We start from the raw sequence: 18544 nt of genomic DNA, 5'->3' as shown, positions 1-18544 counted from the left end.
CTCTCTCTATAGATATCTCTTAACATAACCCCACTGCTGGACTGGTGGTACGTCCCTCTCTCTCTCTATAGATATCAGTCAATGTAAATAGTGCTGGTAGCCATTTGATTAGTTGTTCAGCAGTCTCATGGCTTAGGGGTAGAAGCTGTTAAGGAGCCTCTTGGTCCTAGACTTGGCCCTCTGGTACTGCTTTTAAAACCTTTATTTAACTAGGCAAGTCAGTTAACTTCTTATGGCTTGGATCCCGTTAACGATATGACAACAGCCAGTGAAAGTGGAGGGCACCAAATTCAAAACAACAGAAATCTCATAATTAAAATTCCTCAAACAGAATTATTTTACACCATTTTAAAGATAAACTTGTTGTTAATCCCACCACAGTGTCAGATTTCAAAAAGGCGTTACAGCGAAAGCACATCATATGATTGTTCGGTCAGAGCCTAGTCACAAATACACACACAGCATTTTTCCAGCCAAAGAGAGGAGTCACAAAAAGCAGAAATATAGATAAAATTAATCACTAACCTTTGATGATCTTCATCAGATGACACTCATAGGACTTGTTTTGTTCGATAAAGTTCATATTTATATACAAAAATCCGAGTTACATTGGAGCGTTATGTTTAGTAGTTCCAAAACATCCGGGGATTTTGCAGGGAGCCACATCAATTTACAGAAATACTCATAATAAACATTGATCATGCATGGAATTAGAGATACACTTTTCCTTAATGCAACCGCTGAGTCAGATTTTTTTTTTAATTATGGAAAAAGCAAACCATGCAATAATCAGGGTACGGCGCTCAGACAACAAATCAAGCCATACAGATATCCGCCACGTTGGAGTCAACAGAAGTCAGAAATAGTGTTATAAATATTCACTTACCTTTGATGATCTTCATCAGAATGCACTCCCAGGAATCCCAGTTCCACAATAAATGTTTGAATTGTTTGGTAAAGTCCATCATTTATGTCCAAATACCTCCTTTTTGTTTGCGCGTTTAGCCCATTAATCCAAATGCTCAATGCGCGATCGCTTAGTTCAGACGAAAAGTCAAAAAAGTTATATTACATTTCTGGGAAACATGTCAAACGATGTATAGAATCAATCTTTAGGATGTTTTTATCATAACTTTTCAATAATGTTCCACCCGGAGACTTCCTTTGTCTTCAGAAATGCAAAGGAACTCAAGCTAACTCTCATGTGAACGCGCGTGATCAGCTAATGCCTCTCTGCCAGACCACTGACTCACTCCCCTCCCATTCCCCCCTCCTTTTACAGTGGAAGCGTCATACATGGTTCTAAAGATTGTTGACATCTAGTGGAAGCCTTAGGAAGTGCAATTTGAACCCATAGACACTGTGTATTCAATAGGCAAAGAGTTGAAAAACTACAATTCTCAAATTTCCAGCTTCCTGGTTGGATTTTTTCTCAGGTTTTTGCCTGGCATATGAGTTCTGTTATACTCACAGACATTATTCAAACAGATTTAGAAACTTCAGAGTGTTTTCTATCCAAATGTACTAATAATATGCATATATTAGCAACTGGGCCTGAGTAGCAGGCAGTTTACACTTATTCATCCAAGCTACTCAATACTGCCACCAGCCATAACAAGTTAAGAACAAATTCTTATTTTCAATGACGGTCTAGGAACAGTGGGTTAACTGTCTTGTTCAGGGGCAGAAAGACCGATTTGTACGTTGTTAGCTCGGTGATTCGATCTTGCAACCTTCCAGTTGCTAGTTCAATGCTCTAACCACTAGGCTACCTGCCACCCCGGTAGAAGAGTTAACAGTCTATGACTTGGGTGACTGGAGTCTCCGACAATTTTATGGGCTTTCCTCTGACACTGCCTATTATATACAGTGGGGAGAACTAGTATTTGATACACTGCCGATTTTGCAGGTTTTCCTACTTACAAAGCATGTAGAGGTCTGTCATTTTTATCATAGGTACACTTCAACTGTGAGAGATGGAATCTAAAACAAAAATCCAGAAAATCACATTTGTATGATTTTTAAGTAATTAATTTGCATTTTATTGCATGACATAAGTATTTGAAACATCAGAAAAGCAGAACTTAATATTTGGTACAGAAACCTTTGTTTACAATTACAGAGATCATGTTTCCTGTAGTTCTTGACCAGGTTTGCACACACTGCAGCATGGATTTTGGCCCACTCCTCCATACAGACCTTCTCCAGATCCTTCATGTTTCGGGGCTGTCGCTGGGCAATACGGACTTTCAGCTCCCTCCAAAGATTTTCTATTGGGTTCAGGTCTGGAGACTGGCTAGGCCACTCCGGGACCTTGAGATGCTTCTTACGGAGCCACTCCTTAGTTGCCCTGGCTGTGTGTTTCGGGTCGTTGTCATGCTGGAAGACCCAGCCACGACCCATCTTCAATGGTCTTACTGAGGGAAGGAGGTTGTTGGCCAAGACCTTGCGATACATGGCCCCATCCATCCTCCCCTCAATACGGTGCAGTCGTCCTGTCCCCTTTGCAGAAAAGCATCCCCAAAGAATGATGTTTCCACCTCCATGCTTCACGGATGGGATGGTGTTCTTGGGGTTGTACTCATCCTTCTTCTTCCTCCAAACACGAGTTCAGACCAAAAAGCTCTATTTTTGTCTCATCAGACCACATGATCTTCTCCCATTCCTGGATCATCCAGATGGTCATTGGCAAACTTCAGACGGGCCTGGACATGCACTGGCTTGAGCAGGGGGACCTTGCGTGCGCTGCAGGATTTTAATCCATGCCGGCGTAATGTGTTACTAATGGTTTTCTTTAAGACTGTGGTCCCAGCTCTCTTCAGGTCATTGACCAGGTCCTGCCGTGTAGTTCTGGGCTGATCCCTCACCTTCCTCATGATCATTGATGCCCCACGAGGTGAGATCTTGCATGGAGCCCCAGACCGAGGGTGATTGACCATCTTGAACTTCTTCCATTTTCTAATAATTGCGCCAACAGTTGTTGCCTTCTCACCAAGCTGCTTGCCTATTGTCCTGTAGCCCATACCAGCTTTGTGCAGGTCTACAATTTTATCCCTTATGTCCTTACACAGCTCTCTGATCTTGGCCATTGTGGAGAGGTTGATTGAGTGTGTGGACAGGTGTCTTTTATACAGGTAACGAGTTCAAACAGTTGCAGTTAATACAGGTAATGAGTGGAGAACAGGTGGGCCTCTTAAAGAAAAAATAACAGGTCTGTGAGAGCCAGAATTCTTACTGGTTGGTAGATGATCAAATACTTATGTCATGCAATAAAATTATCATGCAAATTAATTACTTACAAATCATACAATGTGATTGTATGGATTTTTGTTTTAGATTCCGTCTCTCACAGATGAAGTGTACCTATGATAAAAATTACAGACGTCTACATGCTTTGTAAGTAGGAAAACCTGCAAAATCGGCAGTGTATCAAATACTTGTTCTCCTCACTGTAGGTCCTGGATGGCAGAAAGCTTGGCCCAAGTGATGTACTGGGCCGTACGCACTACCCTCTGCAGCGTCTTACGGTCAGATGCCGAGCAGTTGCCATACCAGGCAGGGATGCATCCGGTCAGGATGCTCTCGATGGTGCAGCTGTAGAACTTTTTGAGCATCTGGGGACGCATGCCAAATCTTTTCAGTCTCCTGAGAGGGGGAAAGGCGTTGTCTTGCCCTCTTCACGACTGTCTTAGTGTATTTTGGACTAGAGGTCGACCGAATAGGATTTTTCAACGCCGATACCGATTTATTGGAGGACCAAAAAAGCCGATACTGATTAATCGGTCTATTTTTATTTATTTATTTGTAATAATGACAATTAGCTGACGTGAGTAAGACATTTAAACGTGTTAACCCTCGCAAGGCTGATGGCCCAGACGGCATCCCTAGCCGCGTCCTCAGAGCATGTGCAGACCAGCTGGCTGGAGTGTTTACCGACATATTCAGTCTCTCCTTATCCCAGTCTGCTGTCCCCACATGCTTCAAGATGGCCACCATTGTCCCTGTACCCAAGAAGGCAAAGATAACTGAACTTAATGACAATCGCCCCATAGCACTCACTTCTGTCATCATGAAGTTCTTTGAGAGACTAGTCAAGGATCATATCACCTGCACCTTACCCAACACCCTAGACCCAATTCAATTTGCATATCTCCCCAATAGGTCAACAGACGATGCAATCGCCATCACACTGCCCTATCCCATCTTGACAAGAGGAATACCTATGTCATAATGCTATTCATTGACTACAGCTCAGCATTCAACATCATAGTACCCTCCAAGCTCATCATTAAGCTGGAGGCTCTGGGTCTCAACCCCACCCTGTGCAGTTTAGGGACAAATAGCATTCTAGTTTGCATAGTTTTTTTGTTAATTACTTGACACATTGGAAAGAATTATCTTTTGGTTTTGGTTGTGTCTAATTGTGTTGCTGTCCTGGGGCTTTGTGGGGTCTGTTTGTGAACAGAGCCCCAGGACCAGCTTGCTTAGAGGACTCTTCTCCAGGTTCATCTCTCTGTAGGTGATGGCTTTGTTATGGAAGGTTTGGGAATCGCTTCCTTTTTGGTGGTTATATAATTTTTTTCTGGATTTTGATAATTAGCGGGTATCTCTCTCGCTTTGTCTCTTTCTCTCCATCTCTGTTTCTCTGTCTCTCTCTCTCCCTCGGTCTGTCTCTCCCTCGGTCTCTCTCTCTCTGTCTCTCCTAATTTACACCTTCCGTCAGCTCCTACTAAATGATTTGATGTGGACATCCGGTGCGGACGTCCGCTCCTATCCGCACCAACTCTGAAATCACTGCGTCCCTTTTGTGTGTGTGTGTGAGAACTTCTTACGGGCCAACATCCGGTGACATTGCAGAGCGGGAAATTCAAATGACAGAAATATAATATTTACCATTCATAAAAATTCAAGTATTATACTTCAAAATAAAGCTGAACTACTTGTTAATCCAGCCGCTGTGTCAGATTTCAAAAAGGCTTTACGGCGAAAGCACACCATGCGCTTATCTGAGGACAGCGGCCCGCTTACAAAAGCATGAAAAACATTTTTCAACCAGGCAGGTGCGACACGAAAGTCAGAAATAGAGATATAATAAATGCCTTACCTTTGAAGATCTTCTTCTGTTGGCACCCCAAAAGGTCCTAGATACATCGTAAATGGTCCTTTTGTTCGATAAAGTCCTTCTTTATATCCATAACTCAGTTTAGCTGGCACACTTCATTCAATAATCCACCGGTTTCCCTCCTTCAAAATCCATACAAAATGAATCCCAAACGTTACTAATACACTTATCCAAACAAGTCAAACAACGTTTATAATCAAACCTCAGGTACCCTAATATGTAAATAAAGAATAAAATGTAAGACTGAGAATAGTATGTTCATTACCGGAGATAAATAACAAAGAACGCTCTTTCATCCACACGCATGTAAACACTACAGCCAAAATGCGAGCCACTGAGAAAAACTACAACTTCTAGCTCATTTTTCCAAAAACCAGCCTGAAACTCTTTCTAAAGACTGTTGACATCTAGTGGAAGCCCTAGGAACTGCAATCTGGGAGGACTTCGCCTCATAATAAACATGAAAACCATTGGAAACAGTGGTAGGCTGAAATTATTATTTTTTGGATTGGTTTGTCCTCTGGATTTTGCCTGCCATATCAGTTCTGTTTATATTCACAGACATTATTTTAACAGTTTTAGAAACTAGACTGTTTAGAGTGTTTTCTATCCAAATCTACAAATGATATGCATATCCTAGCTTCTGGGCCTGAGTAACAGGCAGTTTACTTTTGGCACGCTTTTCATCTGGATGTGAAAATACTGCCCCCTATCCAAGACGGGTTAATAACTGTGTGTGTTAATAACTGTGTGTGTGTGTGTTAATAACTGTGTGTGTTAACTGTGTGTGTGTGTGTTTGTTCATCACTGTGTGTGTGTTGTTTCAGAGTTACATCCACGGCAGCAGTCAGGCCCAGTTTGTAGCAGAAACTCACATCGTGCTGCTCTTCAGTATCCTTTACACACCTCAGTCTGACCCCTGACCTCTAACCCTGTATGAGAGCCTCTCATTGGCTACAGCTTCTCTCTGTGACCCTTAACCTCCTGTTCCAGACTCTGCTGTTACAATGGGGATGGTGCTGTTGCACGAGGCTGCCACGTCAGATATGGACATTGGCAAGAGGAAAAGTATGTATCTAGATATCTCTCTCTCTCCTCTCTGCCTGTCTCTCTCCTCTCTCTCGATCTCTGTCTATATTTTTCTCTCTCTCTGTCTATATCCATCTTTCTGTCTCTCTCTTTCAATTGAATTCAAAGTGCTTAATTGGCATGGGAAACACACTACATCACCAAAAGTATGTGGACACCTTTTCAAATGAGTGGATTCGACTATTTCAGCCACATCCGTTGCTGACAGGTGTATAAAATCGAGCACACATTCATGCAATCTCCACAGATAAACATTGGCAGTAGAATGGCCTTACTGTAGAGCTCAGTGACTTTCAAGGTGGCACCGTCATAGGATGCCACCTTTCCAACAAGTCAGTTGGTCAAATTTCTGCCCTACTAGAGCTGCAATGGTCAACTGTAAGTGCTGTTATTGTGAAGTGGAAATGTCTAGACCAGTGGTTCCCAAACGTTTTATAGTCCCGTACCCCCTCTAGCACCAGGGTCAGCGCACTCTCAAATGTTGTTTTTTGACATCATTGTAAGCCTGCCACACACACGCTATACAATACATTTATTAAACATAAGAATGAGTGTGAGTTTGTCACAACCCGGCTCGTGGGAAGTGACAAAGAGCTCTTATAGACCAGGGCGTAAATAATAATATCATAATAATCAACAATTTTGCTCTTTATTTAACCATCTTACATATAAAACCTTATTTGTTTATCAACAATTGTGCATAACTCACCACAGGTTAATGAGAAGGGTGTGCTTGAAAGGATGCACATAACTTGTATTGGAGAGAGTCTCAGTCTTAAATCACTTTCCACACACAGTCTGTGCCTGTATTCATTTGTCATGCTAGTGAGGGCCGAGAAAGGCATCAGTGTCTTAACAGTGTGATTGGCCAAGGCAAGAAACTCTGAGCGTAGCCCTATCCAGAAACCTGGCTGTGGCTTCTGATTAAATTCAGTTTTCACAGAACCGCTTGTTTCAATTTTGTTGAGTCTCTCTTGTTCCCATATTGGTAAGTGGACTGGAGGCAGGGCATGAAAGGGATAACGAATCCAGTTGTTTCTGTCATCTGTTTCGGGAAAGTACATGCGCAACCAACTCACTCAGGTGCTTCGCTATATCACATTTGACATTGTCTGTAAGCTTGAGTTCATTTGCACACAAAAAAACTTAGTGATGGAAAGACCTGTGTGTTGTCTGTATTAATGCAGACAGAGAAGAGCTCCAACTTCTTAATCATAGCTTAAATTTTGTCCCGCACATTGAATATAGTTGCGGAGAGTCCCTGTAATCCTAGATTCAGATCATTCAGGAAAAATCGTCTCCCAGACAGGCCAGTCGTGTGAGAAACTCAAGCGGTCAGACAAGTGAAAATGATGGTCAGTAAAGAAAACTTTAAGCTTGTCTCTCAATTAAAAAAAATGTGTCAATACTTTGCCCCTTGATAACCAGCGCACTTCTGTATGTTGTAAAAGTGTTACATGGTCGATGCCCATATCAGTGCATAATGCAGAAAATACACGAGAGTTCAGGGGCCTTGCTTTAACAAAGTTAACTATTTTCACTGTGGTGTTCAAAACGTCTTTCAAGCTGTCAGGCATTCCCTTGACAGCAAGAGCCTCTCGGTTGATGCTGCAGTGTACCCAAGTGGCGTCGGGAGCAACTGTTGCAGGCGTGTTACCACTCCACTATGTCTCCCTGTTATGGCTTTGGTGCCGTCAGTACAGATACCAACATGAGCAGCAGCTACGTTTGGCTACATACGGACCGTTAGTGGAATTTCCATGAGAGAGTAACGGTTAATGTGATTGGATGTTCATTATTTGACTAGTTTTTATTTCGATGAACACTGGATGGTTTCATTGTATTTTTGGCAGTGAAACGAGGCTACTCAGGCGAGGAAAAAAACTCACCCAAATGTGTAGCCCCGTTGGAAAATATAAATGGACTGTTTGAAGATGTGAAGAAGAAAAAAAAATGCGTTTAAATTTTCTTTTAAATGTTCTATGTGAATCACATTTCATTTTGGCGGAACACCTGGGCCACAGAACGCGACCGCCGACTGCTGAACCGCGTAAAAATCCAATTTCCTCGTTTGTAACACCCATAACCGAGTTCCAAACTGCCTCTGCAAGCAACGTCAACACAATAACTGTTTGTTGGGAGCTTTGTGAAATGGGTTTCCGTGGCTGAACAGCCGCACACAAGCCTGAGATTACCATGCCCACTGCCAAACATCGGCTGGAGTGGTATAAAGCTCGCCCCCATTGGACTCTGGCGTTCTCTGGAGTGAAGAATCACGCTTCACCCTCTGGCAGTCCAACGGACAAATCTGGGTGTGGGAGATGCCAGGAGAATGCTACTTGCCCCAATGCATCGTGCCAACTGTAACGTTTGGTGGAGGAGGAATAATGTGCATAATCCATCTTTGTAGCAACAGTTTGGGGAAGGCCCTTTCCTGTTTCAGCATGGCAATGCCCCCGTGCACAAAGCAAGGTCCATACAAAATGGTTTGTCGAGATCAGTGTGAAAGAACTTGACTGGGCTGCACAGAGCCCTGACCTTAACCCCATCGATCACCTTTGGGATCAACTGGAACACCAACTGTGAGCCAGGCCTAATCGCCCCCAACATCACTGTCCGACCTCACTAATGCTCTTGTAGCTGATGGAAGCAAGTCCCCGCAGCAATGTTCCAACATCTAGTGGAAAGCCTTCCCAGAAGAGAGGAGGCTGTTATTGCAGCAAAGGCCTTGATTTTGTAAGGAGATGTTTGACGAGTAGGTGTCCGCCTACTGAGATGTTTGACGAGTAGGTGTCCGCCTACTGAGATGTTTGACGAGTAGGTGTCCGCGTACTGAGATGTTTGACGAGTAGGTGTCTGCGTACTGAGATGTTTGACGAGTAGGTGTCCGCCTACTGAGATGTTTGACGAGTAGGTGTCCGCCTACTGAGATGTTTGACGAGTAGGTGTCCGCGTACTGAGATGTTTGACGAGTAGGTGTCTGCGTACTGAGATGTTTGACGAGTAGGTGTCCGCGTACTGAGATGTTTGTCGTACTTCTGGTCATGTAGTGTATTCGTGTTTTTTTCTCCGTTAATAAAAACATATTGTAAGAATTATTCTTCCACTTTGACAGAATATGTTGTGTAGATCTTTGACACAAAAAATGACATCCATTTTAATCACACTTTGTATTACAACAAAATGTGGAAAATGTCAAGGGTTCTGAATACTCTCTGAAGGCACTGTATATTTCTAAATCTCTCTTTTTATTTCTCTCTCTTTTTATTTCTCTACCTCTCTCTTTTTATTTCTCTACCTCTTTTGAAGTAGCTGGTCCAACTAGGCTTGATGAGTATGTGACACAGGTGTGCTGGAACTAACTCTCTCTCTCTCCTCTGTCTCTCTCTCTCCTCTGTCTCTCTCTCTCCTCTGTCTCTCTCTCTCCTCTGTCTCTCTCTCTCCTCTGTCTCTCTCTCTCCTCTGGCTCTCTCTCTCCTCTGGCTCTCTCTCTCCTCTGTCGCTCCTTCCCCCCTCTCTCTCTGCCTCTCTCTCCTCTGTCTCCCTCTCCTCTGTCTCTCAATTCAATTTCAATTCAAGGGCTTTATTGGCATGGGAAACATGTGTTAACATTGCCAAAGCAAGTGAGGTAGATAATATATAAAGTGAATATATATATAAAGTGAAATAAACAAAAATTAACAGTAAACATTACACATACAGAAGTTTCAAAACAATAAAGACATTACAAATGTCAAATTATATATATACAGTGTTTTAACAATGTACAAAAGGTTTGACACAAGATAAAATAAATAAGCATAAATATGGGTTGTATTTACAATGGTGTTTGTTCTTCACTGGTTGCCCTTTTCTCGTGGCAACAGGTCACAAATCTTGCTGCTGTGATGGCACACTGGAATTTCACCCAGTAGATATGGGAGTTTATCAAAATTGGATTTGTTTTCGAATTCTTTGTGGGTCTGTGTAATCTGGGGGAAATATGTCTCTCTAATATGGTCATACATTTGTCAGGAGGTTAGGAAGTGCAGCTCAGTTTTCACCTCATTTTGTGGGCAGTGAGCACATAGCCTGTCTTCTCTTGAGAGCCATGTTTGCCTACGGCGGCCTTTCTCAATAGCAAGGCTATGCTCACTGAGTCTGTACATAGTCAAAGCTTTCCTTAATTTTGGGTCAGTCACAGTGGTCAGGTATTCTGCCGCTGTGTACTCTCTGTTTAGGGCCAAATAGCATTATAGTTTGCTCTGTTTTTTTTGTTAATTCTTTCCAATGTGTCAAGTAATTATCTTTTTGTTTTCTCATGATTTGGTTGGGTCTAATTGTGCTGCTGTCCTGGGGCTCTGTAGGGTGTGTTTGTGTTTGTGAACAGAGCCCCAGGACCAGCTTGCTTAGGGGACTCTTCTCCAGGTTCATCTCTCTATAGGTGATGGCTTTGTTATGGAAGGTTTGGGAATCGCTTCCTTTTAGGTGGTTATAGAATTTAACTTCTTGGATATAGGGGGCGCTCTTTTAATTTATGGATAAAAAAACGTGCCCGTTTTAAGCGCAATATTTTGTCACGAAAAGATGCTCGACTATGCATATAATTGGCAGCTTTGGAAAGAAAACACTCTAACGTTTCCAAAACTGCAAAGATATTATCTGTGAGTGCCACAGAACTCATGCTACAGGCGAAACCAAGATGAAACTTCAACCAGGAAATGGGCAGATTTTTTGAGGCTCTGTTTTCCATTGTCTCCTTATATGGCTGTGAATGCGCCGGGAATGAGCCTGCCCTTTCTATCGTTTCTCCAAGGTGTCTGCAGCATTGTGACGTATTTGTAGGCATATCATTGGAAGATTGGCCATAAGAGACTACATTTACCAGGGGTCCGCCCGGTGTCCTTTGTCTAAATTGGTGCGTAATCTACAAGCTGCACACAGTCATCCAGTGATTGAGAGGAGAGAGGAGGCTTTCAACAAACGATATATCATGAAGAGATATGTGAAAAACACCTAGAGGATTGATTCTAACGTTTACCATGTTTCAGTCAATATTATGGAGTTAATTTGGAAAAAAGTTCGGCGTTTTGATGACTGATTTTTCGGGTTTTTTTGGTAGCCAAACGTGATGCACCAAACGGAGCGATTTCTCCTAAACAAATCATCTTTCAGGAAAAACTGAGCATTTGCTATCTAACTGAGAGTCTCCTCATTGAAAACATCTGACGTTCTTCAAAGGTAAATTATTTTATTTGAATGGTTTTTGTGAAAATGTTGCCTGCTGATGCTAATGCTAAATGCTACGCTAGCTGCGCTAGCTGTTACACAAATGCGTGTTTTGCTATGGTTGAGAAGCATATTTTGAAAGTCTGAGATGACAGTGTTGTTAACAAAAGGCTAAGCTTGAGAGCTAGCATATTAATTTCATTTCATTTGCGATTTTCATGAATAGTTAACGTTGCGTTATGGTAATGAGCTTGAGGCTGTATTCACGATCCCGGATCCGGGATGGCTCGACGCAAGAAGTTAACGGCTCTTTTCTGGATTTTGATAATTAGTGGGTATCGGCCTAATTCTGCTCTGTATGCATTATTTGGTGTTCTACGTTGTACACGGAGGATATTTTTGCAGAATTCTGCGTGCAGAGTCTCAATTTGGTGTTTGTCCCATTTTGTGACGTCTTGGTTGGTGAGCGGACCCCAGACCTCACAACCATAAAGGACAATGGGCTCTATGACTGATTCAAGTATTTTTAGCCAAATCCTAATTGGTATGTTGAAATTTATGTTCCTTTTGATGGCATAGAATGCCCTTTTTGCCTTGTCTCTCAGATCCTTCACAGCCTTGTGGAAGTTACCTGTGGTGCTGATGTTTAGGCAAAGGTATGTATAGTTTTTTGTGTGCTCTAGGGCAACAGTGTCTAGATGCAATTTGTATTTGTGGTCCTGGTGACTGGACCTTTTTTGGAACACCATTATTTTGGTCTTTCTGAGATTTACTGTCAGGGCACAGGTCTGACAGAATCTGTGCATAAGATCTAGGTGCTGCTGTAGGCCCTCCTTGGTTGGTGACAGAAGCACCAGATCATCAGCAAACAGCAGACATTTGACTTCGGATTCTAGTAGGGTGAGGCCGGGTGCTGCAGACTTTTCTAGTGCCCGCGCCAATTCGTTGATATATATGTTGAAGAGGGTGGGGCTTAAGCTGCATCCCTGTCTCACCCCACGACCCTGAATAAATTTGTGTTTTTTTTGCCAATTTTAACCGCACAGTTGTTGTTTGTGTACATGGATTTTATAATGTCGTATGTTTTACCCCCAACACCACTTTCCATCAGTTTGTATAGCAGACCCTCATGCCAAATTGAGTCTAAGGCTTTTTTGAAATCAACAAAGCATGAGAAGACTTTGCCTTTGTTTTGGTTTGTTTGGTTGTCAATTAGGGTGTGCAGGGTGAATACATGGTCTGTTGTACGGTCATTTGGTAAAAAGCCAATTTGACATTTCCTCAGTACATTGTTTTCATTGAGGAAATGTACGAGTCTGCTGTTAATGATAATGCAGAGGATTTTCCCAAGGTTACTGTTGATGCATATTCCGGTAGTTATTGGGGTCAAATTTGTCTCCACTTTTTGTGGATTGGGGTGATCAGTCCTTGGTTCCAAATATTGGGGAAGATGCCAGAGCTAAGGATGATGTTAAAGAGTTTTTGATCATTTCATTGAGGATACCATCAACACCACAGGCCTTTTTGGGTTGGAGGGTTTTTATTTTGTCCTGTAACTCATTCAATGTAATTGGAGAATCCAGTGGGTTCTGGTAGTCTTTAATAGTTGATTCTAAGATCTGTATTTGATCATGTATATGTTTTTGCACTTTATTCTTTGTTATAGAGCCAAACAGATTGGAGAAGTGGTTTACCCATACATCTCCATTTTGGATAGATAATTCTTCGTGTTGTTTGTTTGGTGTTTTCCAATTTTCCCAGAAGTGGTTAGAGTCTATGGATTCTTCAATTACATTGAGCTGATTTCTGACATGCTGTTCCTTCTTTTTCCGTAGTGTATTTCTGTATTGTTTTAGTGTTTCACCATAATGAAGACGTAGACTCGGGTTTTCCGGGTCTCTATGTTTTTGGTTGGACAGGTTTCTCAATTTCTTTCTTAGATTTTTGCATTCTTCATCAAACCATTTGTCATTATTGTTAATTTTCTTCGGTTTTCTATTTGAGATTTTTAGATTTGATAGGGAAGCTGAGAGGTCAAATATACTGTTAAGATTTTCTACTGCCAAGTTTACACCTTCACTATTACAGTGGAACGTTTTACCCAGGAAATTGTCTAAAGGGGATTGAATTTGTTGTTGCCTAATTGTTTTTTGGTAGGTTTCCAAACTGCATTCCTTCCATCTATAGCATTTCTTAATGTTACTCAGTTCCTTTGGCTTTGATGCCTCATGATTGAGTATTGCTCTGTTTAAGTAGACTGTGATTTTGCTGTGGTCTGATAGGGGTGTCAGTGGGCTGACTGTGAACGCTCTGAGAGACTCTGGGTTGAGGTCAGTGATAAAGTAGTCTACAGTACTACTGCCAAGAGATGAGCTATAGGTGTACCTACCATAGGAGTCCCCTCGAAGCCTACCATTGACTATGTACATACTCAGCGTGCGACAGAGCCTCAGGAGTTGTGACCCGTTTTTGTTGGTTATGTTGTCATAGTTGTGCCTAGGGGGGCATATGTGGGAGGGAATGCTGTCACCTCCAGGCAGGTGCTTGTCCCCGTGTGCTGAGGGTGTCAGGTTCTTGTCCGGTTCTGGCATTTAGGTCGCCACAGACTAGTACATGTCCCTGGGCCTGGAAATGATTGATTTCCCCCTCCAGGATGGAGAAGCTGTCTTCATTAAAGTATGGGGATTCTAGTGGGGGGATATAGGTAGCACACACAGGAGGACATTTTTCTCTGTTAGGATAATTGCCTTTTGAATTTCTAGCCAAATGTAGAATGTTCCTGTTTTGATTAATTTAATGGAGTGAGTTAGGTCTGCTCTATACCAAATTAGCATACCCCCTGAGTCCCTTCCCTGTTTCACACCTGGTAGTTTGGTGGATGGGACTACCAGCTCTCTGTAACCTAGAGGGCAACCAGTGGGTCCGTCTCCTCTATACCAGGTTTCTTGCAGGATGACAATGTCTGTATTACCGATTTCTTTGGTGAAGTCCGGGTTCCTGCTCTTTAGGCCAAAGGCAGATGACCTCAGGCCTTGGATATTCCAGGATGATATAGTGAAGGCTTTTTGTTCCATAGAGTGTCCAATGTTGTTGGTCGTGGTTTGGCCCCAGGCCAGTAAGTGTGAGCAGAGCCTGCTGAGCATCTGGTACATGCCATTGGCTTGGGCGAGTGTGAGAGTGGGGGTTGGGACTGTTTGCCCGCTCACTACCTGGGCGTATGTGTGGCTTCCATGTTGAGGCCCTCTTTGCGGGGGTGGGGTGCATGGGGTGGGCAGGAGTGGCATAGGTCTGATCTGAGGGGGCCTAAATGGGGTGTGGGCATGATTGACGTGGGGAGGTGTTGATTGGATTGGATGGGGTGTGGAATGTTGCTGGGGGTGCTGTGGTCTGGATGTAATTCCTCTTGGCGTGGGTCCTCTATGTGTAGGTCCGGGGGGGTCCTGCAGGTCTGGGAGGGTGTCTCGCTGGTCTGGGTGGGGTGTCTATTGATCTGTTGCTCCTGTGTGAAGTGTTGGGGATATGTTTGAGAGCGATGTCCTTTAGAGTTCGGGCAAAGGTGGGCACTGCTGCCTTGTAGAGGTGGACCTGGTCATAGAGGCTGTTCAAGTCCAGGGTGGAGTGGTGGGCCAGGAAAACATTTGGTTTTGAGGCACAGTCACGGGAAATACTTGGGTTTACCCACTGCATTAGGGACAGAAGAAGAAGCCTTTTCAATCACTCCCTTCAGTGCTGTGGCCTCCCTTTCCTGCTGTGCTCTCAGGTCGTTTGTGCCTGTGTGTATTATTATGTGGCTGGGTGAGCCTAGTTGGTCCTCAGACAGAAGGTCGAGGGCGCGCTGGGTGTTTGGACACGAGTTTAAACACAGTGTTTGGGAAAAAGTTTTTTTTTTTTCTATATATTTCCCATTTGAGTCCATAAGTAGTACAATCTGTGTCTTGTGTTTGTCCTCAGTGGGTGTGGGGGGGTTGTCAAAATGGCTATCAGGGTGGCTGACAGAGGTGGTGCTCAGAGGGGGTGAGAGCCGCTGGGCTTGGGGTTCTTCATTTGTCTGTTCTGTTGTGATGTCGACTCTATGGTCAGGGTCTGGTGTGGACTGTTCTGCTGTGGTGTCGAGACTTTTGTCGGGTGCTGAGGTGGGCTGTTCTGCTGGCTTCTCTGTGGGGGTGGCCACCTCTCTAGTGGGTTGTTCTTGTCACACGCCGCCCCCCTCACCCTCTCCTCCGTCCCCCTCACCCTCTCCTCCATCCCCCTCAACCTCTCCTCTACCAGCAGTCTGATCCTCTCCTCTAGTGCTCTGTTCTTCTCCTGATCCTGCTCTTTCTCCTGTTGAAGTTGTCTCACCACTGTCCAGAGTGCAGATATGTCTCTCTCCACCTCCAGCATTCCGGGTCTGGTTAAGGGGGTGTTGTTGTGCTGGACTGTTGTCTGGGTCTGTGCTGACTGAAGTGTAATCACCTGCTGTTCCAGCTCCACCTGCCTTACCTCCAGCTGGGTGAATTTATCCTTCATTTCAATGAGGGAGTAGTAATCTGTGCTGGGAGGTTGACTCTCCGCTGGGGGTTGCTCGTCTGTGGGGTTACATAATGAAGAGGGAGGGAGAGCTCAAGGGAGAGCTTCTCCTGCTGGGCTGATTCTTTAATTTGGTGAAAGTCCAGCTGAAACTGTTTGGGGTTACCCTATACCAGTACTGTTCCGGACTTATAGAGGTTTATATTAGCTGACTCAGAGTCCTCGTTGTCAAGTATTCTGAGTTTCCACCCCTCGTTAACCCCCCCTCTCTTAACAAAGGGGTAGTGTGCTAATATAGCACTGTGCCATGCCAGGGGATGGTTTGTGTGGAAGATAAGGTTGCTGTTGTTCCCATTTTTGTAATAGTCAGCAAAAAGTGTCTCTTGATTTTCCATAAGGAGCTTCATTTTGTAATCTTTTCTTGCCTTATCATTCTTTACATGCACAGGGTACTGTATTTTAATTACCTCTGAACAGCGGGAGGGAGCTTCTAAGGCCTCTCCATTTGGTTGGGGTAGACTGTGTGACTCTCCTGCCATTGTTGGGCTAATGGGCTTTGACACCTCTCACTTGACACGTCAGTGCTAGTTGAAGCTGTATCAAGCTAGGCAGAATTATGTTAGAATTCAGTCCTTATAAAGTAATGTTGTGTATTTTTCTTCTTGGCTTTTGGAAATAAAATATAGTTTCCGACTAAACATTACTCACTCAGTTCCAGGTTGGATGGTGTTTTCAGGTTTCTGTTGTTTTCCAGAGAATTTGCTGTATAGAGTAATCATCCTTGGTAGTTGTGAACCTTCCAGGTGATTCCGTAATTCTGTCCAAAATCAGGTTGTAGGTTGTAAGTTTTGATTTGAAGTGGGGGTTATGTTGTAGAGGGTAGAATCCAGTATGTGTTCCTGACAAAAAATCAAAGTTTATCTAACTCCTAATCTATCTTTTTTTAAGAAAAGAAAATGATGAAAAATGCAGGAGCTCATCTGATCGTGACCTCTGCTCTGCTCTCTCTCTCTCTCTCTCATTTCCCCCTCTCTGTCTCCTCTGTCTCTAGTCATGTGTGTAGCAGGGATCGGTCTGGTGATGCTCTTCTTCAGTTGGCTGCTGTCCATCTTTAGAGCTAAATACCATGGATACCCTTACAGGTAATAAACACACACACACACACACACACACACCTACTTTTCACTCCGTTGTCTGACTGACTGTTTGTGTTTCCAGTTTCCTGTTGAGTTAGAGAGCTGGGAGGAAGAAGCCTGGAAGCTCCATAGTGCCTCGGACGCCTCACACACCAGAACACTGTTCATCTGGGGTTATCTCCTCTTCTGTTGCTGGAAACTACCAGGAAGACATTGTTTACATTGACATTCACAAAGTTCACAATGTCTTTTTATTAATAAATACTGTACATGAATATAAACATAATCCATTAAATGTAGATATGAAGGTAACCATTGACAGCAGCAGCAGACGGGTCATAACAGTTAGTCAGTGTTCAACATGGTGGTGAGATGGAAGGAGGGGAGAGGCATGAGGATGTTCTATCTACATAAAGGGGAGGGGCATAAGGATGTTCTATCTACATAGAGGAGGGGAGGGGCATAAGGATGTTCTATCTACATAGAGGAGGAGAGGGGCATAAGGATGTTCTATCTACATAGAGTAGGGGACGGGGGTTAAGGATGTTCTATCTACATAGAGGGGAGGAGGATAAGGATGTTCTATCTACATAGAGAACATCCTTATGCCCCCACTATCTACATAGAGGGGAGGGGGTATAAGGATGTTATATCTACATAGAACATCCTTATCCCCCTCCCCTCTATGTAGATATAACATCCTTATACCCCCTCCCATCTATGTAGATAGTAGGGGCATAAGGATGTTCTCTATGTAGATAGAACATCCTTATCCCCCTCCCCTCTATCTACATAGAGAACATCCTTATGCCCCTACTATCTACATAGAGGGGAGGGGGTATAAGGATGTTCTATGTAGATTGAACATCCTTATTCTCCTCCCCTCTATGTAGATAGAACATCCTTATCCCCCTCCCCAGGGGAGGAGGATAAGGATGTTCTATCTACATAGAGGGGATGGGGGATAATGGTGTAATATCTACATAGAGGAGGGGGCATAAGGATGTTCTATCTACATAGAGGGGAGGGGAATAATGATATATCTACATAGAGGGGAGGGGGGATAATGGTGTAATATCTACATAGTGGAGGGGGATTAATGATGTAATATCTACATAGAGGGGAGGGGGATAATGATGTAATATCTACATAGAGGGGGATAATGATGTAATATCTACATAGAGGAGGGGGCATAAGGATGTTCTATCTACATAGAGGGGAGGGGAATAATGATATATCTACATAGAGGGGAGGGGGATAATGATGTAATATCTACATAGAGGGGGCATAAGGATGTTATATCTACATAGAGGGGAGGGGATAAGGATGTTCTATCTACATAGAGAACATCCTTATGCCCCTACTATCTACATAGAGGGGAGGGGGTGTAAGGATGTTATATCTACATAGAGGGGAGGGGGATAAGGATGTTCTATCTACATAGAGGAGGGGAGGGGTACAAGGATGTTCTATCTACATA

At 43.4% G+C, this 18544-nt stretch overlaps 1 protein-coding gene across 1 annotated transcript in view; it reads left to right on the top strand.

Annotated features, from left to right (window-relative positions):
- LOC112236228 (magnesium transporter protein 1) overlaps window positions 1-18044 on the top strand; it is a 34281-nt gene extending 16237 nt beyond the window's left edge. The window contains exons 7-10 of the mRNA XM_042326206.1: window positions 5950-6013; window positions 6116-6190; window positions 16980-17070; window positions 17147-18044. Of these exons, the coding sequence (XP_042182140.1) occupies window positions 5950-6013; window positions 6116-6190; window positions 16980-17070; window positions 17147-17162 (246 nt within the window). The 3' untranslated portion in view covers window positions 17163-18044. The remainder of the gene's footprint in view (window positions 1-5949; window positions 6014-6115; window positions 6191-16979; window positions 17071-17146) is intronic.
- The last annotated feature ends 500 nt before the right edge of the window (window positions 18045-18544 follow it).

Source organism: Oncorhynchus tshawytscha, linkage group LG08 (genome assembly GCF_018296145.1).
Source record: "Oncorhynchus tshawytscha isolate Ot180627B linkage group LG08, Otsh_v2.0, whole genome shotgun sequence".
Classification (NCBI taxonomy): Eukaryota; Metazoa; Chordata; class Actinopteri; order Salmoniformes; family Salmonidae; genus Oncorhynchus; species Oncorhynchus tshawytscha.
The sequence above is the reverse complement of the archived record's forward strand: the minus strand, read 5'-3'. Positions and strand labels throughout refer to the sequence as shown.